This window comes from Anabrus simplex, chromosome 2, assembly GCF_040414725.1.
Source record: "Anabrus simplex isolate iqAnaSimp1 chromosome 2, ASM4041472v1, whole genome shotgun sequence".
Classification (NCBI taxonomy): domain Eukaryota; kingdom Metazoa; phylum Arthropoda; class Insecta; order Orthoptera; family Tettigoniidae; genus Anabrus; species Anabrus simplex.
In genome coordinates, this window is record NC_090266.1 from 670,329,352 (window position 1) to 670,352,609 (window position 23,258).

At 39.7% G+C, this 23,258-nt stretch overlaps 1 protein-coding gene across 1 annotated transcript in view; it reads left to right on the forward strand.

The window, feature by feature from the left end:
- The window catches only part of Wnk (Wnk kinase), an 834,378-nt gene that overhangs the window by 520,308 nt on the left and 290,812 nt on the right, over positions 1–23,258 (forward strand). Inside the window, exons 13-15 of the mRNA XM_068226022.1 lie at positions 2,357–2,486; positions 7,736–7,815; positions 20,423–23,035. Coding sequence (XP_068082123.1) covers positions 2,357–2,486; positions 7,736–7,815; positions 20,423–23,035 — 2,823 coding nt within the window. The remainder of the gene's footprint in view (positions 1–2,356; positions 2,487–7,735; positions 7,816–20,422; positions 23,036–23,258) is intronic.

Here is a 23,258-nt window from a genome sequence, read left to right on the forward strand (position 1 = left end):
GCGGCGACTTACGAGGCGCGGCAATTAAATAACGAGACTGATGTGAAAAATGTGATTTATTGCAAACAAAGTTACAATACACTTTTATCCCCTTCAACATACTCCCCTCCCCTATCTGTACACCGTTGCATACGTGCCTTCCACTGTTCAAAGCAATGCTGTAGGTCATCCTTTGTCACCCTGCGCAACAACTCTGCCATTTTTAATTTTACGTGTTCTACAGACTGAAAATGTGTTCCCTTCAATACACTTTTCACTTTTGGGAAGAGATAATTCACAAGGAGCAAGATCAAGTGAATACGGAGGATGTTCTAGCACAGGAATGCACTTGTCAGCTAAAAACTGCTTCACAGACAGGGCGTTGTGGGCTGGTGCGTTGTCTTGGTGAAGAATCCATGAGCCATTCTTCCATGCATCTGGTCTTTTCTTCCTTACTCTTTCCCTTAGCTTGATTAGGACTTCTTTATAGTATTGGTGTCGGTCTTTCCGCACAATTTCATTGACTTTCTGGACGTTTCCTTCACTTCTGACAGTCGCGGGTCATTTGGGACATTCATCATCTTCAACCTCTTCCCGCGTTTGTGCCACTCAAACACTTGTGCACATGACATAGCATTGTCACCAAATGCCTCCTTTAACATTTGAAAACATTCCGTGGGTGATTTCTTTAATTTCACTAGGAATTTCACCATGATCGCGGCACGACTACACAACATCATCCGCCACAACCAGGTCTCAAAAGCAAACTAAAGCAGGTAGAACGACGAAACAAAGTGTGCTTGCTCAGGAAGGATCAAGGTCAACTACATTCCAATGACAACCTCCCACCATGTGACCACGGAGTAGGAGGGGTGCAGTCTCGTTATTTAATTGCTGCACCTCGTATATAGCGCAAGAGAAGCGGAGCCGAGAACATACGAGAACATGGTAACATAGTAGAATGCAGGCCGGGAGGTAGAGTCAACAAACAGTCGCAGGTGGGCCGAGTGAGCAGACGGAGCAAGATTAGTTGAGTTGCAGTACAGACAGCAGCAAGCCGGCGAAGTAGGCAGAAGGTAAGATCGAACATCAACGTAGTGGAATGATTAGGGAGCTCGTAACAACTGTTTATGTGGTTTGCCATCCAGGTGCATGTAGCACCATTGTTACAGGCCCCTGTGTCTGCCTGAAATATTTCCAGGCACTTAGTTGAAGGAAATTTAGTCTCGTGGTGTCCAATACGTGTTCTGCCATTAACACCAACTCTCGTCCATCTTTATTTACAGTTTGTGTCATGAGCTACAAACTTGGACTGGTACGGACTGGAACTGGGTCGTCTTTAGTGACGATTCCAGGTTCTCTTTATAGCACTGATGGTGGTTGTGTCTGTGTCTTGAGTCTTCATGACAAACACCTCAGTCATTCATTTGCTGTAGCATGAGACACCACCTGCCGGGCAGAGTGGTTCAGATGGTTCAGGCGCTGGCCTTCTGACCCCAACTTGGCAGGTTCGATCCTGGCTCAGTCGGGTGGTATTTGAAGGTGCTCAGATACGTCAGCCTCGTGTCGGTAGATTTACTGGCACGTAAAAGAACTCCTGCGGGACTAAATTCCGGCACCTTGGCGTCTCCAAAAACCGTAAAAGAGTAGTTAGTGGGACGTAAAGCAAATAACATTATTATTATTATTATTATTATTATTATTATTATTATTATTATTATTGAGACACCACCCACACCACTGATGATCTGATCTGAGCAACCATCACATACGACAGTCGGTCACCCCTAGCAGTGCTGTGAGAGACATTTACAGCACAACGTTATGTGCAGGAAATATTGCAACCACGTGTGATGCTTTTCATGCCAGGGCTTCCAAGAGGCATTTTCCAGCAGGATAATGCTCTGCCGCACAGAGCAAGTAGTTTCACAGAAATACCGCTGCAATTACTGCTGCACTTCCGTGGCCTGCCCATTTGCCAGATTTATTCCTCCATCTCACATGTCTGGGACCATCTGGAGTGCCAACTTCAGCAGCGATCTAGAGAATCAATTGCAGCAAATATGGACAGATATGCTCCAGGATACTATACAAAACCTATGTGTCCCCTTGCCTGGTCCTGTCACTTCTTGTATGCAATGTAGAGGCAAATCCGCAGACTACTAGTGTCTCGCTTCAACTGTTCACTTTTATGCAATAAATTATCTTTACGCTCTGATATTGTAATCACTTATTTACATCAGCATTACAGTCACCCATATTAAGTTTCATGCAATTCCAGTAGCTGCTCCTAAGTGTGTAATATCTATATTTTTTAAAGTAAGTGTATACAAATTTACCAAGTTGGATAAACATTTTTATTTCTTTTATTCTTCAGGCAAAAAGTGGCCTCATTCTGGAAGATGATGCAAAATATGTGGCCAAGACTTTAAAGGCTCAGATTTCATCTCTAACCAGGGAACGGGAAGAGCGCAAACAGCATGATAAGGAACTCGAACAAATAGCAGGTATGTTGAATTTTTGTTGAACTTTACTTCTTCAGCCTGATTCCAGTCTTCACTGCCTCAATGTTCTTCCATGTATCTCTATCCAGTGCCTGCTGATCCTCTGACATCCTTCTCCACATCACCCAACCATCTTAGTGGAATATGGCTAGTTTGTTCCTTTCAGTAATTCCAGCGGTCCTAGTCTCGAACCCATATAGCAATACTAGTCATATTTATATATTATGGGGATGGTTCCCTAGTTCTACAATCAGAGTTGCTGCATTTTGTAGCTATGCTTGAGGCAGGGAGGGGCAGGGGCTTATGCCATCCCCTGCAGGGAGAGAGAGGCAGTCCACCAGTTTGTTTTAGCATGACCATGTTCAAACCGAAGTCATCTTGTTAGAGGTTAGAGTATGATTAAGTGTACGGTGTGTTGCTTATTTCTGTTTGAGCAATACCACGCTCTCATCATAGTACAAACATGGTGCGGCATGCTTGTTACCAGCTGTTTACTTTTCCACTTGGCTAAAGATCCCATCAACCAGCAGTACTTGCCCTTAAGACAGTAATCACGTCCATCACCCACTTAATATTTTTTAAGCCGGGCTGAGTGGCTCAGACGGTTGAGCCACTGGCCTTCTAACCCCAACTTGGCAGGTTCGATCCTGGCTCAGTCCGGTGATATTTGAAGGTGCTCAAATATGACAGACTCGTGTCGGTAGATTTACTGGCACGTAAAACAACTCCTGCGGGACTAAATTCCGGCACCTCGGCATCTTCAAAGACCGTAAAAGTAGTTAGTGGGGTGTAAAGCAAATAACATTATTATTATTAATATTTTTTAAACCATACATGTCATACTGGTGCTAATATATCACAGTTTCAATTTGTCTAAGTCTGTAGTAGCATTTACCCTCCTCAGTCTGTATGTAGCATATGCTCTACATGTGTTTTTGTTTACTTACAATAATACAAAACAATTTAAAGAAAAAATAATAGTGGTAGGAAAGTCAACTCTGAGTCCTGATGTAGCGTATATGCTACACGTCATAAAACAACTTAGTGAAACATTCTAATTTTCTTTGGTGAAATTTTTTAAGTTATTTGAGCAAAATATAACCCATCGAATGCAAAAACAGGTTCGGGACTGAAGAGGCTATTTGCAATAAATAATCAAGGATGTATTTTTGTGCTCATGTTGTTGTCTAATATGATAGGAAAGACTGAGTACTTAATTCCTTCGCTTTGGCATTTGACTTTGGTTGAATTCACGTTTTCCTGCTACTGCTCACATCATTGTTGTTAACAAAGCGACAGTTTATAATGAATGCATACTTATATATGCATATCTTGGGCATTTACTAAGAATTTTGTTTTCATCAAAACCACGACTATTAGGCCTTTATTTATCTGTTATCGCCCATCCACCTGTCAACATTCCTTTCTGCAGTACAGCTGTAGTAATGAGCATACAGAATGATGTTGGTAATGTTTTGGTGGTAGATTTGGGTTCATAATTGCCCATAAATATGGACTGTGATAAAAGTGGTGATGTTGTGACAGTTCTGTGGGAAATAACAGCGATGATCGTCAAGTTGTACCAGGGTATTGTACCGGGAAATGATTATGGGGCCAAAGCATGGGAAGGATCTCGGGTTGTGTGCGGTTACTATTGGAGCAGGTACAGAGAAGGATAATTTCGCAGGGCGAATAATAGATGGTAACTAAAATTTTTGACAATATTTATTGATATTCTCAAGTAAATCGCCCTGCTGTTGATTTATAGAAATTAAATTTTCAATCTATCTTTTCAGAATGCAAAAATGAAGTATATGCGCTGTTATATTCTGAGACATCCATTTGATGTTAATAATGTCCAAAATGAATACCAATTTTCTGAGATCTCAAACACCCTACAGTTCATCTAGGATCTCTTATATAGATTCAAATTCAAAATAATACTTTATACATAGAACTTCATTTTACCAAATTTCTAGATTGCATAGAAATTAAGTCCATCATTTGTGATGCGAACCGAAAGTTTTTCTAATGTTATTAAACATAACATTAACTCACACTTCCTTTAACAATCTGAAAGTTCAAATAAATATTTTCAATCACTTGCTGAAAACTCCTACAGTTCATCTAAACCCATTATATGAGACGGTAAAATAGTGCACTTGTTTTATGGCAAGCCCTATAGTTCATCTAAGTGAAATGACTTCAATTTACACAAGCTTTGAAGAGAAACCTACAGCTCAAAATAAGACCTGAAGTCTTCTTGAATAACCTCCTGCAATTATTATAAATAGTAGGATTAGAATCCACACGAAGCACTTTTCCTTTGACGAATGTAGCACTGTGAATGATTGAGTGCTTTATTAAAAAGTCACTTAGTGTCTAGTGTAATTACTCACTCAATAATATATGAAATACACTTACAGTATATCACCTGTAATCTGCTCATAAGGATAGATGAAGTACTGTCCTGCGGCTTGGTGACTGGAACTTTCTGCAGCATGCAGCCCGAACTTGAACTTGGCACCAGCAACGTAACATGTTCCATCACATGAAGACACCACGTTATCATCCCTCGTAGAAACCACGATCAATCCCTCACTGGATACCACGAATATCCCACGAAGAAACCATGATTAATCCCACACTGGAGATGACGTTCTTCGTAGTGTAATATGATGACACTTCTCCAAGATTTCCGATGTTCTTTTAAAGAGAAATGTTGAAACACGGAAAGTTCAATTAGCACAATACAACAAGCTGTAGGACTCTTAATTATCATTAATGAATTGTATTTTACACTGACATAAGTCTTGATGTACAGTTTGTATTCGTACTTTTGTTCTACGATATTAAATATACGACTCAGAATATCACAATCTATGCTACAGTTTGAACCATAAGTCAAGTTAATGCAGTCATCACCCGAGGTCGTTTTCAAAATGGAAAGCACAGTCTTTCACTCACAGTTTATAAAACATGAATTGAACACTATCACAGTTCATAATAATCACTGATTATGTCTTAAATTCAATCGTAGAATAACTATCACGGTCCGTGAAACACTCGAGAAAATGCAATTAATATCACTCCTGTAACAGTCTCTTGAATACTAATGTTCACAGCTTAAGAGGTTTTTATGAATGAGTTTGCATGACACGAGTTCATATGACCTAATATTGCCTTAAAATGTCCTTAACATTCAGTTTGTTTCTTATGGTAATAATCGAAAGTTCGAGAAAATACGTGAAAAATAGTCACATTTAGTCCTATTAATTATTGAATATTCGAGTGGAATGGTATTTCAAACAGTTCACAATCGTAATTGTATACGAGAAATGTGTCTTAAAATTAATGAAGTTGTTATAAATTGAAAGTTCAGTTTATCGTGCACAATTTCCTAGTATGCTGTCACTGTCAATGATCACGACAAAGTTCAAAAGTATAAGAGGTTAACGAAGTCCACAATACCGTTGAATGGTAAATTAAACATTGGTATTCTCAATTATACTTCAATGCACAGTCTCTATCGTAAAATCACTTAGTTAAGACACTCGTAAACCTTATACGATGAAAACTCAGTTTGAGAAAACTTTACAACATTTCACACGTCACGACGCGGTTGAAACTTCACTTACTACGACCTCGCACAAATTCAAAGTTCTAGAATATAACTTTTATATCTCTCGCGAAGCACGACAGAGCATAATGACATCTAGTCATGATCGAGTCGTAGAGTTGAAGACACGTACACTGGCTATACCCTCGGATCGTCGACCTATTTATGTCCGACTGGAAGCCAGCTCTCCAAGTCAGGCGACAGAGGGGTGATTATACATTCCAAACTTCAATTCGTCATATCTTTTAAACCACTAGGCGGATTAATCTCAAATTTCCAATGTCATATATTTAAAATGTGAGCTACAAGTTGGTGTTAGTCTCATATTTATCGCTCAAGTCGTTGAGAAGTATAAAAATTATTTTGAGAAGTTTCTACGGGGAGGTGAGATGCATGTGGTGCTGACGTCACTCGACCTTGCCCCTCTCATGCTGTCTTCCTCACACAGAGCAGTAGAGACGAGAACATTCTCTCGTACAGCTGTTTGGACATCGTAACTCAGCCGTTCTTTCATGAATAAAGATTCACAAAATGGTCATCATACAGTAGCAAACAGAAACATATGGTGTTATCTTATTGTAAACATTGGAACTGCAGCAACACGTCACCTGTTGTCAGTGTGTATGTATTAGAGTGGAAAGAGTTAAATAGGCCAGCTGAGGGTTGTGGAAAAAGCATCTCCCGGTCTCCACTTTCAGATCATCAGAGTGGAAAGAGTTAAATAGGCCAACGGAGGATTGTGGAAAAAGCATTTCCTAGACTCCACTTTGAGATCATCCTGGCACCTCTCCATTGTTAATTGCTTCTAAACTCCTCAAAGGACTTGGGCCAACATCCCCATTGCATTCCTCAACAATTAGCTGGGTCTATTGTTCTGCTTCCCACTAGCCCATGAACTCTTTGCTTTCATCTTCTTCCTCGCCATTCTCGCAATTTATCGTTTGATATGGATTTGGCCCTGTTTTATGGCCAGACTCTTAGCCTTCACTGTTGCAATATTTTAATTGCGTGTAAGGAGAACATGTCTGGTCCGAACTCAGTTTAGTGTAATTTGAGTGTGTTCAAATAGAGCCACTGTATGTTGTTGACTTGCAGCGCATTAAGAAACTCCTACAAATATTCCAATATTAGAACAGAAGGTAAACTACCGGTACTACGGAACATGTAAGTTAGTTATCACTTTAATATTATTTTTGTATTACCAGATTGGTTCATTTCACAATTTTAAACTTGAATATACTTTGAATACCTGTAGTATACAACTTTCTGTATAAGAATAACTGAATGAATTTCTTTGCATGGACCAGGCTTGATTCGGTCATTTCCTTCTCTGAAAAAGTTGAGAAACTAACGGAATTTTTGACAAGCGCTTAAAGAAACCTGCATATCATGTGGAGTCATCCAGTACATTCACTGTTATTCTGATGTTTTGGGAGTAAATATGGTTATTGTGTTACATTATTTTTTCAGTACTTGCTGTTGCAAAATCTTTGGACACTTTTTGTTTACGTCCTCAGTCAATCCATAATAGACAATAGACTGAGCCTTGTGCTTCTTTTTTTTTTTTTTTTTTAACGAAGTGGTGTTGTTATTCATTATAGTTACTAGTTTTATTTTTAAACATTTTTTCCAGAAGGTTCCCCTGATTCTGGGTTCTTTGGTGCACAAGCTGGTGATGGCAGTCAGAACCAGAATTTTGCTCAGCCGTCACAGGTAAGATGTAATTGCAATATGCCTTACATTACAAATAAAAGGCTTTTTGTATATTAAGAGGTGTTTTTAATTATAGTGAATTTGCTCTTCTTATTACTTATTAAAGACTGAATGGTCTCAAAACTATCCAGTAGCATTGATTTGGACTACAGACTGAAAATTGTAATATTGTTCTTCCTCGTTGGAATCTATGACCATTGGATACATTGCTTAATAGAGCAAACTCTTGATGTTTCTGTATATTATTGTCTACATTGTTGTAAATTTTGAGATGGTGTAGATTACATACTGTTCTTGCTTTTCATACACACATACATACATACATACATACATACATACATACATACATACATACATATATATATACATACATATATACATACATACATACATACTTACTGAAGCCTCTCGCTACCCACTTATGCCATGGCTGCTCTTCAGGGCAGACCCGTTTGTGAGGAAATCAAATCCGTCTTAACCAAAATAAGGTAGTGGGAAGATACATAACTACTAGGGAACAGATTTTTATGCAAATAAATATTTTGTTTGCTTATAGATAAAAGACTGTACCTATGACAGGAATTCGAAACGCGTACACTGTAATCTGTATATGAAATTTTACTTCACATAAAAATAAATATGCATTCGGGAGATAGTGAGATTGAACCCCACTGTTGGCAGTCCTGAAGATGGTTTACGTGGTTTCCCCGTTATCACACCAGGAAAATGCTGAGGCTGTACCTTAACTAAGGCCACAGTTGCTTTCTTCCCATTCATAGCCCTTTCCTATCCCATCATCACCATAAGACCTATCTGTGTCAGTGTAACATAAAGCAAATTGTAAAAATAAAATATTTTTGAATTTTATGAAAATAAATATTCTAATATTTTGAATAAAACCACATAAATTATCATGTTTTCGTTGTCCTAAAACATAAATTGTGTTTTGTTCTAATTTTAAAATTTAAAAACCTCGTATTTCATATATTTTTCATATGAATGAAAACGCAATGTGAATTAATTTCACAAATTTGTTGCATAGAGAGTGACTAACCTTGACTGCACGTGCTGGCTTCCTTTGTCAAAGGGGAATTCCTCATGAGGTTGGATGCAATGTGATGCGCACGACGTGATGCAGTATTCTTCATTTCAGTTCAGTCAGTCAGTCAGTCAGTGCCCTTGGCAAGTTTGAACCACACCATTTAGTTAGCACTGGTATATTAATTGAAGTTTAAAGTGATTGTGATAGGTGATATAATGCTGAAAGGAAAGTCAAGTATATGTTCTTGTATGCAGGCAGATGTTGCTGAATTTAGGGGAATTTTTGAAGTAACTGCAAAATTCTGCTCTGCCAAAAATGAGAAACCTGTAAGTGTGGAACAGTGATCACACTTCTTACAGCATTTAGCAGGAAATAAACATAAAATGGCCACTTCCTGTACTACCTCGAGACAAGTTTTTTTCAGGTGAAGCAGCTTCCTTTTCACATACCCCAGTTTGAAAAAGTTCTGAATATAATGCAGATTTATGCAATGCTTTTCTCTCTTGTGAAATTCATTTATATAAATTAACAAGGCCACAGCTTAGAAATGTTCTTACAAAGTATACAAATTTTGAACACCGAATGAATCAACATTAAGAAAACTGTATGTCCCTGCGTGTTACGCGGAAATGCCTGGAAAGATCAGAACAGAATGTGATATTTAAAAAATATGGGTAACCATGGATGAATCACCAGACTCTAGCAGTTGAAAAGTGGGAAATGTTGTGTTAGGTGTGCTAGAAAATAATGAAACAGTTTCCAAGAGGTGTGTTCTGTTAACATGTAGAGAAATATCAGCATCTAATCGTGTAACATTGGCTCGCTTATTCATTGAATCTCTGCAGTTGTTACAGCCGAATGGGGTGAAATTAGATAATGTTTTACTCTTAATTACGGATGCAGCTCCGTATATGAAGAAGGCAGCAGATGGCCTCTCTGTGAGCTTCCGCAACATGACACGTAACTTGTGTAGTGCATAGCTTACACAGAGTATGTCAGCAGATAGGTATATTGTACCCTAAAGTCGACAAATTGATTTTAAAGAGAGAGAGAAAAAAGAAGTTTTTTGGAAGCACTGACAAAAATTTGTCCAGAGAAACAAATCCTAATCTTGCATTTCCAACTAGGCCTATTATTTCTTGTTGGGGGACATGATTAGAAGCGGTAGCGTATTATGCAAGCAATTTTGAAAACTTCAAATTATGATAGAAGAACCAAATAAGGATGATGCTTCATCAATCAAAATTCTTCAGGACTTATAGACAGTACATTAAAACATGAATTATCTTACAGTATATATCTGCAAATTTGAGTTTTTTTGTCTTCCTGCATAAAAGAATGAACACAGTTAATGGAATGAACCAACTGCTGATGATGAATGTACGAAATTCCTAATGTCATATCGGAACTTAATGTTGTCGTCAGCTCCTGCTTGGAGCGTTGTGCTAGCATACAGCAAGCCACCTGGTGACGAACGAGCGTACCACTACAGTTCTCCAATGGTAAAATATTTTAAAATTCAAACCCTCATTATTGTAGAAGACTTCCTCGGGAAAGTCAAGATTTTCTTCTGAAGACACGGAGCAAAGTTCTCTGCAAAGCGTAAAGCATTTCACCTGGTTTTCTTTAGACGGCTTAAGCACAAAAGCCCATATCATGTCTAAAGGTACGGGCCGTGAAAGCATCAATGTTATTTCTCACAATTAATGTGGTGCATGACACTGAGGAAAAAATTAATTCACTCAGAGGTCCTAAAGTGGAAGCTATTAAACAGAAATTTGAAAGTGTGTTTGAAAAAAATGATGGATTCCATACTATGTATAAGATTGCCGAAGTTTTGGAAGGGCAAGAAGGCTGTGAATTTGAAAGTTTGAATGCCAGTGACATTCCTTTGATGAAATACGCAAGACTGTCTCCTTGTGATGTTGAATGGTCCTCTTCCTGGTATCGTGCATTGTTCCAAGACAGCTGACATCGGTTTGTGATGGAAAACTTGGAAAAAGTTTTCATACTTCATTGCAATAGTGAGCTCTTTTAGTCCACCATTGCCTCAACATGATTGGTGAGTGCTTACTTTAACTTAAGTGTTTACAGGATTGCAGTATTGAAACAAAATAATTTTGAAACTTTATACATAATTTTAAAGGTTTATAAATATTTTAAATTTATTTACTACATAAAAATGTAATATTTTCAAGACTTTTTAGCACATAAAAATCCATTCCCTAATAACTACTATGAGAGATAAATCAGTAAATAGCAAAGCAAAGTCACCTCCGTACAGACCATGAAGGCCTTGAAGGAGTGGAAGGTAAAGGCTTCCACCATTGTTAACCTCGGCACGTGATGGGGTGGAGTGGTTAGCTCTACGCCCGGCTGCCCTTGCCCCCAGGAATTAACCTGGTACTCACTTTTGGTGTAGGCTGAGTGAACCTCAGGGCCATATGCACCTCTGGAATTGGAAATCTCATTTCTTAAATTTTACGACTTCCTCATGGGGATTCGAACCCACGTCCTTCCGGGTGAACCGAGACCGCTTTTACCGCCTCAGCCAGGCAGCCCCTAAATCTGTAAATAGTGTTAGCTAAATTTATTACTCTAAAACATGGTGAATAGAAAGCATAACATTAACAAAGTCCAATAAAAATTCAAAGGATTAAAACCCACTTTGACAGCCTTAGCTGCTATTATTTGGTTTTTGCAGTCTTTTACTGTGGGAGATCCAAATGAATATCTGTTCTAAATGTTGATCTGGGGACCTTATGATTTAATAATTAACACTGTAGTAAAATAATACCACACACAACTAATAACACACTGTTATTCTGGGAACGAGTATAAACAAGAAGTAACACAAAACAATATCAAGTGAGACTAAACACAAATTCACTCCCCCAAAATGACACAAGACACTAAGGTGTGATCATGTCACACAAAACCTGACCAAACAGAACCGGCGACCTTGCCGTTCAACGGACACATTGAACAAATGGGGATGAAACCCCGCCATCAAAAACACATGAGAAACAATTATTACAATGGTAACAAGAAAAGATATGTGCAACGCATGGCAACAAATATGAAGAACAGCGCAGAAATATATAACAAATCACATGGCTCTCCACTGGAGATGGTCTATTGATCCTGTGTCTGATAAGTGCTCCATTCGAAGTAAGGACCTGAACACCCTCGCTAAGCCTAACTTACTTACTCAAAGATCTCGTTTCATCTTATAAGGTGCCTTCTAAAAATGTTGCCACTAAATTGGACCGCATTAATTAAGAATTAATGTTGAAGATTATCATCATTTTACTTTGTTTACCTAGGGCCTTTTAAAAATGTCCAGACAGCCCACATGGGTGCCAACTCTTTCTGTGGCATACTAAAACTTGACCACCATGAATCTCTTGCCATATTGCAGCTATCAGGTGATGCACAATGGCTTGCCCACTTTCTCTGTTTAACCAACATGGGCCATTTGCATTTCTAAAATCTCATTCATTCACAAGTGACCCTTGTCTTGAATTATCAAATAATACATTAGACAGTCAACAAATATATCTCACGCCTGTAGTATCTCATAATTATTCTTATCTCTCAAAAAAAAAATATCATAACCATTCCCTAAATATCAGCCACCTATCCCAATATACCTGGGTTCAATTCCCTGTCCATCGATGAGCATAGATCTGTAATTCATACATAGAACTCACAAACACATACTAATCAAGGTCCTAGTTAAACTCATGGGTCCAATTGAGTGGGCAAGGTGGGCTCTCTTTTGGTTGACATCTGTTCTCTTCTCACCTGAAATACTATGATGCATTAAAATCCTCATGCATCATTTAATCTAATTTACTGATTGTCTCTCTATGCACAATAAATCCCTGGTCCGATATGAAACGAGCCTGCATGGCTGCACACACTCTGATGATCATAAACAAATATACTTCAGTATGAAAGAAAAACCTATGCTCAACTCCTTGTGATGCCTGTATGACACTAACTTGGTGGTTTACCCCTTATAAGACACCTTTCATCCAATTAAATAAACACACATGCTATTAACGTAACTGGTTTCTTCCAATTTCCCCGTCCAAACTGAATACACACACATTACAATATTCTAGCTCATTTATTGTTTACATTATTGCAGTATCTATTCTACATGGTGGAAAAGTTATTTAGAAACATCCTTTTTGTGGTAGCTCTGGATCCATTTAGGCTCCACTGGAAATTTAGCACATCATTTCCACGTTGTTGGAGTCCTCAGAAGAAACCACACTCCAGTGACAGAAGTTCCACACTCTATCAATGTCTTCTCCACCTGTGATGTTGATACAGTCGGCTGAAAACAAGGCAATAACTCATTTACTGGCTCAATGCACAATTACAGTTCCAAAAACCCTGCACCAAAAGTTTGTACATAACTAGTGCCCAAAGCTAGTGTTTTTGAGAGAACTACCGGCAGTTGCAATACTGTTTTGATTATGAAAGTTTGGGGCAAGTATAACAATAATAATAATAATAATAATAATAATAATAATAATACCCGTGTGGGGATTTACCGGTTACCTCCATCAGGCACGTCCCATTGGAATTGGGGAAGCTCGCTGGCTCTGCCGCCAGCAGAGTCAGAGGGTAGTAGGGAAATAAAATACCACCGTGAAAAAAAAAAATGGTCCCTTGCCAGGGTTACGGCGAAGACTGGTAAATGACCAGAAGCCAGAAAACATCTTGAGGCAACCTCTAGGGCTAACAATCCTAGTTGTAAAAGAATGGGTACCCGTCCAAAGCGAAGTCAAGTCAAAAAGCATGATGGCACAACATTTCAAGAAACATACCCCAGGGGGTAAATCTTCGGATAAATCCCTCGTCGTGAACGCCACGGCGCACGAGTCTCGTTCGGAGTCTGGGGGAGACTCGACATCATGCAAGAGACTAGTCGGAGCATCTCGGTGTACCCCGAAGAGTCAAAAACTCAGGCCAAAATCTAAAACCTTTCTAGCAACTTTCAACATCAATTCACTTACACAAACTGGCAAGCTGAAAACCCTCACCAAAGCTCTTCACGAAAATCAGATATCCATAGTGGCCCTACAGGAAACAAGGTACCCAGATGAAGAGATTTTTGAATCTGAAGGCTACCGATTTTTCAAGAGCGAAGCGCAAAGAGGAATCCTCAATGGAGCTGTGATGCTTGGAACCGCGTTTGCTAATAGAACCAAGATCCTTAAATCGGTTGCAAATTTCGAACCTGTGAATGACAGATTGTCTATACTCACAATTAAATGCGCGAACAAAACCTATGCCCTAGTTAACGCACATGCTCCTACGAACGATAAGAACAAGTCTGATCCAGACGAAGTTGATAATTTCTGGGACCTACTGGATGAAAAATTGAACAAAATCCCCAAACACCATGTCAAGCTTCTTTTGGGTGACTTCAATGCCCAACTAGGTCGTGAACAGATGTACAAGAAAGTTATAGGAAATTACCCTGCTCACAAAAGAACCAATCCCAACGGCAAAAGACTGGTGACCATTTGCGAAAATCACAACCTGCAGGTCATGTCGACCCACTTTCGCCATCTACCCAGAAAGCAAATGACTTGGCGTTCTCCCGTCCAAGCTCTCGGAGAGTTCCAAATTGATCATGTTGCGATCTCCAGGAGAAACAGCCCTGAGATTATGAATGTCAAGGTAAAGAAAGGCATCAATGTGGCCTCAGATCATTATATGTCTCTTATCAAATTCAAACCAATTCCCGCAAACACAAGGAAGACAACCAAACAGATCACACGCTTCGACAATGATAAACTTCGACAAAGGGTCGAGGAGTTCCAGGAGAAGGCTAGACCAAATGACTGTGACTTTAACAACTCCAAAAGTCTCCTTGTTGAGGCCGCCAAAGACGTTGCAGAAATCAAGAGAAGCAAAAAGCATGCCGGGTGGAATAGTACCTGCGAATCAGTCCTCCAAGAAAGACTCAATGCGTGGAAACAGTACAACTCTACGAAATCAGAAAATGATTGGGAAACCTACAAAACCCAACGTGCCCAAGCAGGTGTTCAGAACTGAGAAACGTAAATACGAAAAATCTCTCATTGAAAAGATAGAACAAAACTTTAGGAAGAATGAAAGCAGAGAGTACTACAGAGCCTTCAAACGCAAACTCACTGGCTATAAACCACCATCTCTATGCTTTGAGCGAACGGACGGCACACTGGCGACGTCAAATGAAGAAAATTGCAGCATTCTGGCAGATTACTTCAAGAATTTACTTAATTGCTCTAAACCGTAAAGCGCCATTGAGACCAAGGAACCCTTACTCAGGTACCCAGATTCCAGACCACCCGACAGAGATGAAATCAAGTTCCACATTGCCCGTCTCAAAAATAACAAAGCGCCGGGGGAAGACTCAGTAGTAGCAGAACTATGGAAATATGCCCCAGAAGAATCACTTGATATCTTGCAAAAGCAAATAGAAGAAATTTGGAACAAGGAGACCCTACCCGAAGATTGGAAAATAGCTTTGATCCATCCATTACACAAAAAAGGCAGCATGAAGAACATCAACAACTACAGAGGAATATCTTTGCTACCCGTGACTTACAAAATTCTATCACTTGCCATCCTGGAGCGTTTGGAAGCACAAGTCGAACATCAAATAGGTGAATACCAAGGAGGGTTCAGAAAAGGTCGCTCAACAGCTGAACAGATCCAAAATCTCAAAACGATCATCAGATATTGTACACTAAGGTCCAAGCAGTATGTGTCTGTCTTTGTGGACTTTAAGAAAGCGTACGACTCCATTTACCGGGAAGTCCTGCTAAACATCTTAAATGAATTTGGAGTTGATTTGAAACTGCTGGCATTAATTAGAGCCACCCTGACCGATACAAAATCCAAGGTGAAGTTCCACGGATGTCTCTCGCATTCCTTTGACATCAAAACAGGAGTCCGACAAGGTGATGGGCTATCCCCGATACTCTTCAACTGTGTTCTTGAAAAGATCATCAGAACCTGGCGGGTGAGATTACAGGAAACCAACTACAGTCCATTGAGAATAGGAACCAAATCCAAGGGGATCGCAACAGACTGCTTAACATTTGCCAATGATATTGCTGTTCTCTCAACCGACATAGAAACCGCTAGAGCTCAAGTTGAAATTTTAAAGGAAATTGCCGAACAAACTGGTTTGCAGATATCGTTTGAGAAAACAGAAGTGATGACTAACATCAAAGAGGCTCCACTAAAACTCCATACAAAATACGGGGACATCACTCGAGTAGACAAATTCAAATACCTGGGTGAGATCATCATGAAAAATGGACTGGACAAAGAAGCACTTCAGGAGCGAGTACGCAAACTGGAAATAGCCTACCAAACATCCCGCACAATCTACAACAAAAAATGCCTTTCCCAAAACACCAACATACGTCACTATGAAAACAGTTCTGAAGCCAGTAGTTCTACATGCAGCCGAAACCCTGTCTCTAAATGCCAACAAAGGACTCCTTGAAGAACTGGAGGAAAGAGAACGCAAAATTGTGAGAGGAATCTTGGGATCAAAGTACAGAAATGGAATCCATCAAAAGAGATCCAACAAGGAAGTCTACAGCAAAATAGAGAAAATTACCGACACAATCAGAAAAAGACGGGCACGATTTTACGGTCATCTGAAAAGATTGGACAGAAGAAAGTTAACTAAAGAAATCTTTCACTTTTTTGATTCAAACCCCAAAACCACAATTCCCTGGTTTAGAAATACCAAAGAAGACCTGCAAATGCTACATATCTCAGCTGAAGACGCCTTTAACAGAGATCTCTTCCGCAAGAAAATATTGACGAACGGGCTAAACCGAGATGAGCAACCAAAGAGAAGACATGGTGCCCCTTGGAGAGAGGAGCGTAAGCAGGCCCACTCACAAAGAATGAGGGAAATTTAGGCTCTAAAGAAGGCCAAGTTCAGTGCCAAATGCAACAAGACTTAACGTGGTCCTTGATGGCCCCAGCGAATTATATATAATAATAATAATAATAATAATAATAATAAAATCAGTGCAGGCTTCAAACAAACAATCTCCCCCTTCATTGTCGGTGGCTAGCCTATATGGGAAGAACTGAAATGTTTCAGGTGTGAGACACATTCAAAGGGTGAGCTCTGTTGTCAAGGCTACTAAAGAATCGGCAACCTTGCTGAAATAATTCTTCAAGCTGAGAGAAATTTTGACCTATCTGTGTATCCAATCCGATTATAGACTCGTGAGAGATCACCTAATAATAGATAGTCATTGGGAATCCCAGAAGCTGGATAGAGGATTTTAGTCGTCCATCTCTACCCCTTGTTCTCAGGGGATTTTAGTCTTCATCAGTGACTTCAACTGTCTCCATATATTTGCAAGTCTTATATTTAAGGCCAAATTAAGTACTATCTATATCAAAAATACTATATTTACATATTTGAAGTTATATTCATGTAACATTCCTTCCCCTGGTGAGAAATCAGAATACTTAGGCCATTCACATGGGTTGGTGGGCTTTTCCTGGCTCTCAGGTTGCTCAGGTTTTATGACGCAAAGTTGGCCGACTGACTCCCTGGCATGGCGTGTTGACTCACTTGCAGTGGTTGGAAAAATGAGCCCGCCTCAGCCAGAGACTTGAGTGTTCGATGCCTGGCAGATCCGTTCTGATTCCCTTATGTGCTTGTTTTTTATGTCTGTGCTTTGGTACCAGTAAGGTACAATACATACATACATACATACATACATACATACATACATACATACATACATACATACATACATACATAGTTATAGATTGTTGTGCTGTAAGCATTGAGTTTACAAACCTCTGTAGATGTACCAGCACCTCTGCAGCCTTTACTGTGACCTCTTCTTACTGAGAGATTTGGCCATACTCTTTGAGTTCCATAGCTGTGAGCCTGTATTCAGGGACTGTTGGATTTGAATCTCACCATTGTTAGCTCTGAAGATGTTTTTCTGTACTTTGCCATTTTCACATCAGGCAAATGCTGGGGCTGTACATTAATTAAGACCATGGCCACTAACTTCCCAATCATAGCTCCTTCCCACCCCTCCATCGCCAAAAACATTTTGTGTGTTAGTGTGACGTTAAACGACTAGAAAAAATCTTCTATACTTCTTATTAAAACTGAATCTAACCATTGTTTTGTAGGTTATTCTGTACTTCTTCTGCCCCTCATGGTTGAGCCCGTAATTTCCCCATATATCCTCCATTCACTCACCTCCTTTGACCCCACCACTGAATGTTGTTTATAACTACAGCTTCATTCATGAAGTTCATTCCTCTCTTTTCATTTCAAGTGCCAGTTTTTCACTGTAGCACCTGTTTGTTCCAGCAATCATTCTCACTACTTACTTGTCTGTTACCTTTACCTTAAATGTAACAAAAACTTTTCAGTTTGTCAAACACACTGCAATATAAATTATAACACTATAACACTATAAACATACCTGTAAAAATACACACTATTATGCAAAGAATAACATGTTTCGATCTACATGAACATCCTCAGGTTCTATCAAATCACTTCAAACATGCTTAGACTGTATATGTACAGTATTGTTTATGTTGCGTAAACTTGTCAATGATAGAGATTTTAGTTATAACATGAACCAGTAATGACAAAACATTAATTTACAAGTATTAATATAATAAAAACTTGCGTACTTATCTAGACTGCTGTTGCTAAGTCCGTTGTCACCAAATACTATTTCAGGACTGTGGTCATGGAAAGTTTTGGGTAAAGCACACTGCTCATGGAGAGGGGAGGGGAAGCATGGAGTTTAGTGGATCTCTCCTATTGGATGTTAAAATCGAGTATACTGTACTGTGGAGAGGGGAGGGGAAGTAGGGCGGAGTGAGTAGAGCGTTGTGGAACCTTCTATCAACACTGGAGAGGGGATAGAAGGGTATTAACCTACTTCATGTTAAAATGTAATGTATTGTACTTTTATGTAATATAGATGAATGCAAGTTAATGGTTTTAGGTGAATAAAGTAAGGAATTGAAATAGAGACTAACTATTAAATGTTATTATTATAAAAGCTGTTTTAATTAATAATTGTTGTCCAGATGTTATGTACCCCCTGTGGGTGGGGGACGCAGACAAAGAATACACCCACAGTATACCCTGCCTGTCGTAAGAGGCGGCTAAAAGGGGCGACCGAGGGATGATAAAATTAGAACCATGATACTACTTGTAATTAGTACCACCACGCGGGGAACACCACGGGTCACTTATACTTGCGCATGGTACCACTATGGTAGGTACACAATAGGTTTGTGATCAGTAGCAGTAGTGTGTGTTGGTGGCTTTTACAGTACCTGTGATTCATACTCCTATTTGAGTAACACCTTGGGATTAGCGACACCATGGTTCTGCCTTGCCTGTGCTTAGTACCCACTCTGTGAGGAACACCACGGGATAGTGTGGGTCCCTGTGTTTAGTCCACTCATGTGAGGAACGCCATAGGTTTGCGTTACCTGTATAGGTTTGTGTTGCCTGTAAGTAGCACCGCAATGTGCGAAACAACATAGGTCTGTGTTACATGTGTGAATTTCATTACCTATGTATAGTACCATACTGTGTGGAATACCCTCGAGTCTACGCTACTTTTGATTAGTGCCGCAACATGGCACGTAGCATGGTTCTATTTTCCTAGCAATAAGTACCATAATGAGGTGCCAATGACCTGGATTTTGGACCTGTTTTGACTACAAGCATCATCGAGTCAGTATTATGCTTTCAAAGCTGTCTCTTGGTCAGCAATACTACAGTTTAACGCTAAGTTTCTGGGAATGTGGGGCATTGCGGGTCGGATCCACTGATTGTTTAACTTCATATCCATCCATCCATTCTTTGTCCTCAAGTTTTCGAATTTCAGTCAGTGGAGGATTTTCGATTTTTAAGTTGTCATACCATTTCGTCTCATTTTGTACCATTATGTGGAAGTGGAACATAAAAGAGGAAAAGGAATAAACAGGTATCAAATCAAGTCATAAATAGAGATAAGGAACACAAAATAGGATTTGTCCTGTGTTCTTAATCTTTTTACCACCTTTCTTCCTTTTTCCTGTACTGATCTGGTTTTCTTCTTTTCTTACACTTCTCATATAAAGACTAAAGATCTGTCAAGATGGCCCTAAATGAGTGTTGATACCTGCCCTCCTGATGAAGCTAGGAAGAAAAAATGAGCCGTCAGTGGCTGAGAAGAACTGGGTTCAAAGACGGCAGTGTATGAAGATGTGGAGATTGTCTTTGTCCTTTTGTGTTTCCATGTTTGTCTTTGTCTTTTATTTCTGTTGCTCCTTCTTTCCATGCTGACTGGTGTAGGTTGCATGGGGACTCTGGGAACACCTACATAGCTCTTTAAATAAATTTATCATACTAAAATAATGTTGTATGAAGGGCATTTTCAATTTTATTCCATGAAAGGTATTGGCATCCATGACAGGTGGTGGTGTGCTTACAACTGTGATGATATGTTAATAATTTTTAATTTCATTTCTTTTCAGACTCCTGCAAATCTTCACGGAACTTACCAACAGCCTTCACATACAGCACCAATTCAGCAAAGTGGGGCGGTCTCCTCTTTGATAAGTGGCAGTGAGCATTTGCCACAACCACAATTGCAACATCATTTACAGCAGCTAATCCAACCATCTAACCAGGCACAGCCTGCTCAGTCCTCTCAGCAACAAATTGTTGAACAGTCCTCACAACAAACCCCTCAAGAATTCCAACATCATGGTGTTCAGTTACCACATGTTAATACTGTTCAGCCATCTCAAGCTACAGTTATTCAGCCATCACAACAACAGGCTAATGATCAGTTTCAGAATCAGGCTCCTGAACAATCCCAACATGAAATCATTGCTGATTCAGTCCAGCAGTATGTTCAAAATCCAGTACTTACTGATGGTCAACAGCCTGATCAACCTCAGCATACACTGGTTGATACAGTTTGGCTGCAGGGTGGTGTTGAACATACTGAACATCAGTTACAGCAGCAACCAAGTCATCAGCAATTTGAACCATCTGCTGAACAGAATATTGATGAAACTATGCAGAACAACATCCAGCACATTAATTTGGCAGAAGGTGTACGTAAAACTGAACAAGCTACGTTGGTGACTCAGCTGACTGAGCAGTCCCTTAATACCCAAGAACATGCTTTGCATTACCAGTCTGATCAACAATTACACCAGTCTCATCTTCAGACAACTCAGCAAATGACAGCAAATATTTCCCAGAATCAGGCATCAGAAAGACTTCAAAGTGACATCATTCAACCACCTCTGCATAATCTTGAAGGAGAGAGTAGTGATGAAAAGCAAATGCAACAGGACCAAATAAATCTACAACCTCTGCAAGAGGCTCTTGCAACCTCAGAATTAAGCCACGAGCTTTCACATCAAGTTATGCATCCACCTCATCAGCTGTCTGCTCCTCTTTATGGACAGCAACCTTCTTGGGAGCCTCTTCAGAATGGAGAACAGCATCCTGGAGAGGATAGTGTACCACAGACTGCTGAGCTTCCTCAAGGTGAAGTAAGAGTTCCCCAAAGTCTTCCCTATGTGCAGCAAGAGATTAACCCATTACAGCAATTTAGTAACCAAAGGCAAGAAGAATATGGTCTTCAGTCACAGGAGTTTCAAGATCAGTTTGATTCTCAGAGATCTGTTTTGCATGAACATTTTCAACAAGAGATTTCTGGCCCATTTCTGAAGCAGCAGCAGCAGCAGCAGCAACAGCAACAGCAGCAACCACCGCCAGGAATTCTACAAGATATTCCACAGCAGCAGTTGTTACAACAGCTACAGCCACAGAATGTGGCTCAGGTGACAGTACAAAATCTTAAGCAACAGCAGGAAGGTTCTACACAGACCCAGCATTATACTCAACAAAGTGTACAAAAACTACAACCACCTTGTGAAGAATTGCAGTTTACAGAGAAACAAAATGATTTGCATGAATCATTACAGCAGCCTGTTGAACAATACTCAAACAATCAAACATTTCCATTGCAGAAACAAGAACAGTCTAATGAACTGTATCAGCCCGAGGATGAAACACAAAGAGTACACCAGATCTCAGTACAGCAACTTCAGCTTCCAAACTCTGTTTGTGAGCAAGGGCAGAATGAACCGTGTCGTGAACAAGTATTGCAAACAGAACCTCCACAGCAGGATGATAACTTGCCTGAGACGCATTTTCAGGAGCAGTACGTAACAGATCAGCAAGTTTATTCACTTCAGGAAAAGTCTGGACAATCTCATGGAATATTGGAAGGTCCTGAGTATCAGCAAAATTCTCAACCATTACTGGAAAATTGTTCTCGATTTCAACCACAGCAGTCACCAGACGAGTCTCATCAAGCTCAACAAACTCCGATCGGACTAGAGATTCTGATTCAACATCACCAGCATATTACAGAAGATACCAAGCAAACCCAGAATGGTTCAGGAAACTTGCAAAATGATTTACAGCCTTCTTTACAGCAGAAAGAGACAAATCCATTTTTTTCAGAGCAGCCAGAACAAGTTGTGGTAGAACCAAATCAGCAATTCACTCTAACTGCAAAACAAAGTCGGCAACAAACAAATGTACTAGAGCAGTGTGAAACACTGCTTGCACCTATACCACCACCAACACAACAGCAAAAGCAAACACCACCCCCACAGCCGCTGTACACTGAGGAACAACTTCTGCAACAGCAAACTGAAGATGTAATACCTCTTCATGCTGAGAAAAGTGATTTGCTGCAGTTGTCAACACAGAAAATAATTGACTCGGAGGTCAGCGAGGCTTTCCAGTTCCATAATATGCAGAAATTAGAAGAATCTGGTGATAGCCAGCAATATTCATCTCCTCCTCAACAAGGAGATTTAATTTCTGGAGAGGAAGTGGTACCAAAAGAGCATGAAGTTGAAACAAAAAGTTACATCATTGAAGAAGAAAAGGGGAAGATCAAGCAATTACAACTGGAAACTTTAACAGTACCAAATTTAACATCAGTACCAGCAGTGCAGACAAACTTGCCTATAGAGAAGCTACCACCTATACCTTCTGCTCACCTGCAAACAGATGCAAATGTTTGTATTCCAGATTCCATGAGAACACAACAGGTAAGTCTATAAAATTTCTGTTGTTTGTTAGTCTTCTTATATGTCTTATCTCTATTGCTACATTGAATTGAGGATAATAAAGGCCCAAGTCCTTAAGAAAATGACATATTTCATATTAAATCATCATCATCATCATCAATGTCCCACTCCAGTCGCCCGAGTGTGGTTAGCAAGCCTCCCCCCACTCCTTTCTGTCCTTCCACTTTTCCTGCTCCATTACTTC